General features: G+C 43.5%; 1 protein-coding gene across 3 annotated transcripts in view; it reads left to right on the top strand.

Annotated features, from left to right (window-relative positions):
• The first annotated feature begins 1,818 nt into the window (after positions 1–1,818).
• Positions 1,819–9,913, top strand: part of ADAM11 (ADAM metallopeptidase domain 11) — an 85,348-nt gene continuing 77,253 nt past the window's right edge. For 2 of the 3 annotated variants that reach the window (XM_063300519.1, XM_063300518.1), the window contains exons 1-2: positions 1,820–2,308; positions 3,621–3,832. In XM_063300519.1, the coding sequence (XP_063156589.1) occupies positions 2,245–2,308; positions 3,621–3,832 (276 nt within the window). In that variant the 5' untranslated portion in view covers positions 1,820–2,244. Of the gene's footprint in view, positions 2,309–3,620; positions 3,833–9,913 lie in introns of all 3 variants that reach the window. The other variant, XM_063300517.1, reaches the window with a different exon arrangement.

Below are 9,913 nucleotides of genomic sequence, written 5' to 3'. Positions count from 1 at the left end.
ATGCTGATTATTCAGACTAATCTGTTGATTGCAAGAAAAGCTCTGGCTTACTCAGAAGGAACATGAGAGCCATGACTTAAAAACGTACGACCTCTATTTTAACTAATCATAAAACAGTCTAGTATGTTTGGAAACATAGCATTTTATGATGGAAAAGGCCTGGATGAGGTGGTCATGGAGAGAATTTAGAAAGTGTAAGGGATAATCCATTAAAGAACAAAAAGGTAGCCCTCTTGGTATTCAAACAATAAGTGGTCTCAAAAAATGGCATCTTGCATATCTAAATTAGTGTGTCTGAGCATGATCAAAATCCTTTTTCCTTAGTAAGAGATCTCTCGTGTAACTGAAAGATGAGGGGTACTTACAAGAAAAAACAAATTGAACTAGTTATTTTAGAGCTTGGGCACTATCAAAAGGTTGAAGGACAGACCAGAAACATGGCCTCAGTTTATTTGCCTATATCAGTCCACTACCACACTTACTAAAACTGGTTTTATAAATACTGAATTGTATCAGAAAGTACCTAACACCATTTTGCAGTATGTGCTATAATTTCCCCCCATCCCTGCAAAGCACATCACATTCCCAACTTCCAAAATCTTGACCAGGGAAACCAAAAGCAGGTGCCCTCCAGAAAAGTTACCTTTCAGAGACAGCAAATAAAGGTAATCCTCTGGTTATGATGGCAGTTGGAACTGGGATTGTCGCTAAGCTATGCGGTTGTAAAGCGTGACGCCACGTGACTGCATCATTTAGTGATGGCAATCCCAGCAGTCCTGGTTGCTGTCATAACTGCAAGATGCGTGGATTGTTAAGCAGGAAGAGGTGGGAGCTACAGGTAAGGAATGCAGGGGTGCCATGGGCAGTGGGGGAGGCTGGGGAAGGGCCTGGGAGGGCTGGTGGAGGCTGGCTGTGGGTGGGTGGGTGGGAGCGCTGCGGGCAGGAGGAAAAGTGGGAGCAACTTACCGGAGCCACTTGCATTGAGTTTGCTTGTGGGAAGCTGGCAGGTAAGGCTGCAAATGGCAATCGTGACTGCAGCTCCCTGCTACGTCGTCATCACGAGCAAGGCACACAAGCACCCTGATCATGATCACGTGATTGTAGGGATGCTGCGACAGCCAGAACTTTGAGGACCAGTTGCACGTCCATTTTTTCAGCACCGCCACAACTTTGGTCACTGAATTAATGCACGTAAGCCGAGGACTACTTGCAGTTGCTGGTGACTCAAGCAGGTCAATGAAAGTAAATGGCGCCGTGCCTTATGCACCCCCATCCATGGTGCGCCACATATGCCGAGCAATTTGCTTTAGCATTGCTCTCTATATAGGAGTGATAGATACACAAGATTGCACACTGCTGGCTGGCTTGGAATGACTTGGTAAAGAGGACTTAATTTCTTCTAAATGGGTCAGGCTTGATCTCCTGGGCTGAGTAAAGGGGATGGATTTAAGCATAACCTATGGGCTATCTGGTAATAGTGGGAGGCATTCTGCACCTTTTGGGAGATGAAATCTCTAGCATTAAATTCAAAGCTTCAGTAAAACTGAGAATCTGGCCAATCTCCAAAGGTGGTGGCTCCTTATTATATGACCAATGTTTCTATCCATGATTTACCAGTACGTTTTAGTCTGACTTGGCTGATTCCAGCATAAGGGCCTGATTTATCTGTATGTGCATGGAGAAGGCTGAGATATATGTATGAGCCGTTTCTCCTTTTGCGGGTTTTGCCGCCTTCCCTCATGCTTGTCCATGCAAAAAGTCTGTGTGGAGCTGGAGAGCGAGCAAGCACCAGAGACGGCTCTTCCATGCTAAAAAGGCAGGAGGAGGGACCTTTGTAGCTCACGTGTCCCATTTCTCCCTTGCTTCCCCCACCCCAATTCTCCACAGCTCTCCCTCACTTCATGTTAGGCTCTGTTATCCATCACTGCATAACCAGGAGAAAGAAATTTCTGTTTCTCTCCTGCCTGTTTCCAACTCTTTGGTTCTGATTTGCCTCTGTCAAAGGCTCCCATCGCCTGCTCTGAGCCGCTTTTCCTCCACTCCTCTTCTTCCACCCTTCTCCTTCTCAGCAATAATCCAGGAGGGAGAGCAAAGAGGAGAAGCCAGGAGAGGCAAGGCAAGGACCAGCGAGGATCCCAGACTTTCAATGCAAAGCCAAAGAAAACGAAGAAAGGGCACCAAAACCTGCCTTCCTCGCACGCCAGACCAGCTGGTGCCAACTCTGACTCTGATTATGAAGGCATTATGAGCTGCTCGCTCCAGAACTGGGTGTTGACAGCTTTCTGCTGCCTGCTGCTTTGTCATTCAGGTGAGGGGAAACTCTCTTTGCTTTGGGCCTCCCAACTTTCCCCCTCTTCCCCCCTGCTTTTCTTTTTGCATCACATTGGAGTAGTGAGCACCATATGGGGTGGGTAGCCTGGGTCCAGGCACAGGAGTTTCAACCAAGCAGTGGGTGTTACATTGCATACACATCTCAAAGTGACAGTGAGCCCCATACGGTATTCCAATATTGACTTCTTTCTCTCCCCCACCCCACCCCACCCCACCCCACCCCACCCCACAGTGGTTTTTCCACTCACCTTTTGGAATGGGGCACGGGGGGGGGGGGTTGTTGCAATTTGCTTTTTGTAAACATCTGCCTCATTTAAAATCCATCCCTTCCTCGTAGACACATTTCTATACTCCATCAGCGCTGGGACTGCAGTCTTTTCTGCTGCATCGACACATTTTCTGCAGTTCCTTTCAGTCCTGAGGTGGAGATGGTTGAGCAACAGCTGGGGAGGGTGGCTGAAATCTCTTGTCAGGTTTACCTGGGAAAGGCAGGGCGGGGGAAGGGATCCTCTGACATTTGCTGTTCAAGCTTATAGGGGTGAGAGCTGTGACTTCAGGTTCCTTGATAAAATTGAATGAATTGGATGAAAGAAGCTGGGAAAGTGAAGACTGAAATGCTTGGGAATAGAGGAAGCCAGGGTTCAGCCTAAGGTATTTTGTATGCTGGGGCCAGTTCAAAAATACATGTGGTCATAACAAACAAAAGGAGAGACAGTCCTTGAGTACATGCAGAGTGCATTCCCTTCATTGTCCAGTGGCTTGGTGCATATCCAGGTTTGAAAGGTAGGAGATGTGGATTCCAGGAAAGCTTAAACCTCAGCACCTGTCATTTTTAGAATGTAAGGTAGTGAGCATGCCCAGAAGAAAGTGAATCGGGCCTAAGGTTGTGTGAAAGGGCATTGAGACAGGTGTCCTCTATGCGGTTGGCTTTTCTTTATACTTGCTATGTGCAAGTCTCCCTGCCATGCATTGACTTGTTTTAGTATACACTGAGGCTCGGCTTGGCTCAGCTCGGCTGAGAATGCATTGGAATTTAGCCCTCAGATATCTTCTGGGGTTCAGCCTGCAATCCAGAACAGCGTATCCGAGCATATTCAGATTCTCTCCTTCTCCACTGACATCAGAACGAGACCCTGCTTCCCCTTCACACCAGGATTTATGCATAAGGACTTCCACTTCCAAGTAGACTGAACCCCTTTGTTGAACCTCCATCTACTCTCTTCTCCTTGCTTTGATTGCACCATGGAGACCAACTGTTGGTTTTGTTCTGTTTTTCTTCTCCCTTGGAGGTTTTGTCAAGGCAGATCCACAACCTGGTGATTTGAGGAGGTGGATCCCAAATGCCAGCTGGCGCAAAAGATGGGGTATTTCAGAAATCACGTACCCCGCCAGGCTGGTGAAACACAACTCTGGGGGAGAGATCCAGAAGTATCAGCTGGACACAAGAGTGAGAAAAGAGACTGGTGGCAGCAGAGGAGGTGGCGAAAGAGGAGAAAGCCCTGTAAGTGAACCGGAGAAGCTTCTCCCCTACACCATTTCATGAGCTGGTTTTCTTTTTCTTCTCACAGCTTTGTAATAAGGTTCCTACCACCAAAGCACAGGTGGATGTGGGTGGAGAGAGCAGACTACAAGCTGTTCTGTGAAGCCAGATGGTATACACACATCATGGTTGGGTGGCAAGGACTACTTCCAACTTTTTAATTGGATACTGTTATTCAGTGGTGTAGTGGGTTGGCCAGCTTTTCTTAGACAACTGAAGCATTTGTCCAGGACAAGAAGTAAAAGGCCTCAGCTGCCCTTCCCTCTCCTGCCCCTTGTGGTCCAGAGCAGCCTCTACCAGCATCCTGGGTTAGATCTGTCCATGGGAAGGGAATGTTTGGACAAGATCCCCTTGTCCAGCAAGCAAAGGATGTCTTCACCCCAACCAGTCAGCTGTAGTTCCTCTGCTTATCTTGTCTATGGAATCAGTAGCAATAATGGCTGAGTGCATATACCTTGCTAAGCTATGGTTTATTAAACCATAACTTATTTAATAAAGTACTACTGTCTGGATTTACATGGCACAGGATACTATAAACCAATGGTTTTCCTTTATGCGGACCACTGTATTGTCAGCAAAAACTACTGAGAACTACTACTACAAGAGCCAAGGGCTGGCAACAGGACTTTGGGCTTTGTGGCACATGCATTCCCCATATGGCATCCGTAGGACCTCAAATTAAATAAAAATTAATTAAAGAATAAATGGCCATATCTCATGGTATTTGGTGTTCTTGCTTGAAACGCCATAAGAAATTTGGCAAAACCACCAAAATCTTGGTAATCTCCTGAGAATAATGGTGTATAGGTGTGTGGAAGATCATGCAGGGGGAAGTGACAAAACATATACTGCAACATTGTGACACAATTCCTGCCCCTTACTTGTATTTCTATGCAATGCAAGTACAAAGGCCAAAGTTTGTGTCATGATCTCACAACTCACATTTTGTCATTTTGATGTCATGGCTGATTGCAGATGCCTGTGTGTATGTATGTGTATCTCCGTAGTTTATTAGAGTGATCTCAGTCTCTTGTTCAGAAACTACTAATGAACCATAATAAATAAGCATTGTAAGTCCATGCCATCTCTATCTGCATGGCCCATTAATGGTCCCTGAACCGTGATTGAGACCACTGACAATCAATCATGGTTTAAAAAGCACACAGTGGCAGAATTCACATGCAAATTCTAAACCCATGATAACAAAAAGTTACTTGCAAGACTGCATGCTCCACTGGAGCTGGCTTAACTGATTTGAATGTGCCAGGAAAAGCAGCTGACTGTCCCCCAGTTTGGGGAGGTCAAGCAGGATGAAACCTGGAAGCATTGCTTTTCCATGGTAGGGACAGCCCTCAGGAATGACCTCCCAACTTTTTCCACCTTGCAGAAGAAGATGAAGATGGAACTCTTTCAGAGGGCATTTGGAACATGAGCCCACCTAATAGTTGTCAGTGGGTTTTTCAGTATTTTGTTTCCATATCATTAGATATTCTGTGCTTTATTCCTTGTTGTAAGCTGTCAAGCATCTGTTTAGACTGTGGCCGGGTATACATTTGGTAAGGTAAACCAACCAACCAACCAACCACAATTGCTATATTCCCGTAACAAGCTGTGCCTCCTCCAATAAACTGAAGGTGATGGCTATATTCCTGTAACCTGCTGAAGGACAAACTTCCCAACCTGTTTTAGTCTACTCTAATATGTTGTGTGAACTCAGGACAGAGGTGGTGGTGCAATGCAGCTAACCTCATCACCCCAAAATAAAGTGACTAGTCTGGATTATAGGGTGGGTGGGTGGTTCAACTTTTGGGGTAGATGATAGACATTGCTCTAGGATCCAGTCTGAGGAATTCAAAATGATGGAAATCATGGAGAGACATCAGAACAGTATCTAAGGAAGCCAGTATTTAAAACTGCAACTATGTCAGCTGTTAAACAGGACCTATCAGTAGCTGAGGATTACTTCCACTTTCCCTATTTTTATTAGCCAATTTCATCTTTGCCAATGTTTCCTGAAGCAGTACTGTTGGTAATTTAAGATAAGCTTTACAAACTGAGTACTATATAAAAGCAAACTGCTTCACAGCTAGTTCTCAATTTGTCTGCATGATAGATAAAAAGAAATTACGAAAGGCTGAAACTGCTAAACCATAGAAGAACTTGTAGACTTTCAACCTCTGCCCTCCATATTCCTCTTTAAAAACTCTTTAAATCTGAGTTGCTGGATAGCTGGATTCCAAGATTTAACAAGCAGGTATTACAAGGTCATCATTTATGTGGGAGCATATTAAGTGAACAAAATCTTGCTCAGAATTTATAAACAGAGCCAATCAGCCTTAAAGTACAGGAGCATTACGAACTGCACAGTTGCAGTTTCTGACTTAGCATTCATGGAGAAATAAGATTGAATAATGCTTAATATCAAAACCGCCATCTTGATGGTTGATGGTTGATGGTTGGGTTTGCAAGTGCACTAACCCAAAGTTAGCTGAACCACAGTTTACTGAATTAGCCCAACTCTCTGGGTTTGCACAACACATTGAACCAAAAGCTAGCCAAACACATTTTAATTTAACATGTGCAAATCCAATTTCTGGATTATAGAAAGAAAAAACAGATAGAAATCACAGAACATTTGCAGCAGAGCAATGATATGTTGTGGGGTGGTCTTAAGTCTTTCTAGATTCCTCTCCCACTTTTGACTCCCACCTCATGGGAGAGTCATGGGAACTTTTTTTTTTCAATGCAAAATCACACATAGTACCTTTGCTCTATCTCTGCTTTCCACAACCCAGTGCCTTTCCTAGGGTTGTTGGACTACAACTTACCTAGCTAATTGTACTGCGCCTCATGTCTGGAGAGCAGCATGTTAGGGAAAGCTAGTCTGAATAGATCTGTCATCTACTTCCTGATGTCAGTTCATCTTTCACCCATTCATGTCCTGCTGTTCTCTGCTTTCCGTTCCTTTCTCAGCCCCCAAACTAGCCGACCACATTTTAGCCTTGCATGCATACCCAGCCCAAGTGCTTAGTGTTTTGGGTGAACTCGCATTGGGTTCACTGAGAAAAAACGAGGTTGGTAAATTGCAACTAACTGTGTCATACAAACTCAACCAGTGAAAATTATAGCTCTGCTGATTTTGGATTCAGAAAGGTGGGAACCTAGATAAGATTGTGATCCCCATGAAGGTTGTAGCCCATTAGCTGAAGATCACAGGGGAAAACTTTTTCAGACCCTTTCTCACTTGCAAGATGATACTGACACTAGGGTACCCCAATAATGCCTGTGTTCCCCTTGATTATATGCTGATGCTGGCCTTATTTTGTCTGCAGCCAAGAATTTGTATAGTCTTATACCGCTGATCCTTCTGAAATGCCACTAATATTTCCTGGACTAAGCTGACAGGGTCCCATCACAGCAAGAAGGTGTGCTCCCCTTTGGGGAAAGAAGGAGATGACCAGTTGCACCATGGTCAGAGATGTGTCTTGGGCAAGCAGGTAGGTGTGCTCACCCATTCCTTAGGTTACTGTCCAATGGGATATACCACCCAAGATATTGACAAGACACTGATCTCTGGCTGAAAATACTGGACCCAAATCTATGGATCTGATTAGCAAGGCACTGCAGATATTTTTCCCAACCCAGCAAACCTTATGGATGTCTAAAGGGGGACAAGTATCTTTATATGAATCATGAGATCCTTGTGCAAATCATGCAAATTATGTAATTTCCATCAGTCACAACTGACATGTTATCTAATTCATGTCATTTGTGCAATGATGTCATGATGCATGTGACATCATTACACGTTTTCCCACTAACACACGCTCTTAGTAGGAAAAGACTCTATGGTTTCTGTTTTCCAGGGGGAAAAGGGCCCAAGAAATTGTAGAATGTGATGTGCTTTGCAAGATATAGACAGTACCGGGGTTTTCACATCGTACTGAGCTAGAATTGGTTGGTTTGGTGAAAGTTAACAAACAAAAATAAAAATAATGCAACAGTGTTAATACAACAAAACTATATATCATAGCAATTGAGATGGATTAAAGCTTAAGAATGGGGGAGGGGGAGAAAAAAAAACAAAAGATCCATATAATATCAATATACACTAGCTCAGTCCTTTAATATATTATTAAATCTAGAACATATAGAAACATACTTCTCCATCTTCTCATTTCTACAATATAAAACACTATAAAGACATTTCAATTATCCCATATCAGTGGAGAGCAAACAAACTCAGAGGTCGAAGAGCAGATTGAAGAGATCTGCCCTTTGTCAATTTTTCAAGTATTTGGTTTTGCTTTGAGAAATGTGTGTATTTGTTTCTTTGTTCCATTTCCACCCCACCAAAATCCAAATGACTCTTAGCCAACTGTAACTTTTTCAAGAAACTATGTTTAGCCAGACATGGCATAGCACAATGTATGAACCCACACATTCTGCGGCAGGCTTTCCTAAACTCGGTATGCTGGCTGGCTGGGTGAAAATAGGAGTGGCAGTAAGAAAAGGGCCAGGTATTAGAAGGCTGTCATCATGGGAGTCTGTTGGGGGCTGTGCTGTATGGAGATACCTGCATCATGTTGTCATGATGCAACAGTTGTGACTTATGTTCTTGCATCATGAACAAGTATCATTTGCCTGTTGATGTGATGATGCACATGTCATCATTATGATGCATGTAGCCTTTTATGGATGCCTATGGCTGTCAGGATCTGCAGAAAAGATATGCCTGACCCTTTGTAAAGAGTAAAGGGATGTGAATGGTCTGTTTTTAGTGCAGCTTGTTAGATATTCCAGGTAAATGAAAATTATTATTTTATCCCACTTTTTTTCAAATACATAACTCAAGGCGGCAAACGTACCTAATAGTTCTGCCTCCTAATTTCCCCACAACAACAACCCTGCAAGGTGGGCTGGGCTGAGAGAGAGCAACTGGCCTGGAGTCACCCAGCAGGCTTTCATGCCTAAGGGAGGCCTAGAACTCACGGTCTCCTGGCTTCTAGCCCAGCACCTTGACCACTACACCAAATTGGCTCTCAGAAAAAGTTAAGTGGATGGGAGAAATTCTCACTCAAATCCACACATTTCAGAAATTAATATCTGGCCATTTTTCTTCTCAAAAGACATATTTTTCTCCTGGGTGGAGGAGAGATGGGCGGTGATAAAAATCCAATAATTAAATAAATATTTCCTATTTCGATTACTTCCCAGATTTAAAATGTTTGCAAAATATTATTTCTACCCTGTTCTGGGAACTCAATGTTCTTTATATAGTATAGTATCTTCTTCTGTGGAAGCTGTTCCAAGATAATAGTTTTGTTAGACAGCTGTGTGGGATTGCTATGCCTCCTGCCCCCAAGTACAGGATGGTTTTGGAGAATTTTTGTTCCCTGGAATGGGTTTGGCTCTGCCTTCCTTGAGCAGGAATAAATAGAAGAAAAAGCATTGGTCACACAGATTCTTTTGCTTTGCTGAATTTCAGTTTCTGGTTCTAACCACTGCGATCCCCTGGAGTTGTGATAGGAATTAACAGTTGGCATTCTGGGAATTCAACTGTAGAGAAGGATACCAGAGATGGACAGTGAAGCATTTTCTGGAAGGATCTGGAGAAATGGCTCACTTCCCTACGCAAAAAGGCCCACTTGTAAAATTAGCGTCTTTCCAGCTCAATGTGCTGTTAATCGAAAAGCATAGAGGTAGTCTATCTGTGGTAAGAATGAAAAAAAGGAGGGTTGTAATAAAAGAGACAGGATGATTGTGCAATGAAAGCTTTGTCAAGAAACACTCTGGGAGGCTGCCAGAGAGCTAGTCTCACAGTGGGAAAGTTGTTTCCTTCAAACAGATGAATGTAGTGTATTGTGTTTTCTGTATTTCACTAGCTTGAGGCCCTCATTAAACAAATAAAATAAAATAAATTTTACCATGCTTCAGTATTAAATGCTATACACCAGGCTGGAACTGAACATGATTCCCAATTAATTCAGTGTGACAGACTTGCCACTGCTTTCCGTGTAAAATACATTTAGCTAGCTTAGT

Source organism: Candoia aspera, chromosome 4, assembly GCF_035149785.1.
Source record: "Candoia aspera isolate rCanAsp1 chromosome 4, rCanAsp1.hap2, whole genome shotgun sequence".
Taxonomy (NCBI): Eukaryota; Metazoa; Chordata; class Lepidosauria; order Squamata; family Boidae; genus Candoia; species Candoia aspera.
The sequence above is the reverse complement of the archived record's forward strand: the minus strand, read 5'-3'. Positions and strand labels throughout refer to the sequence as shown.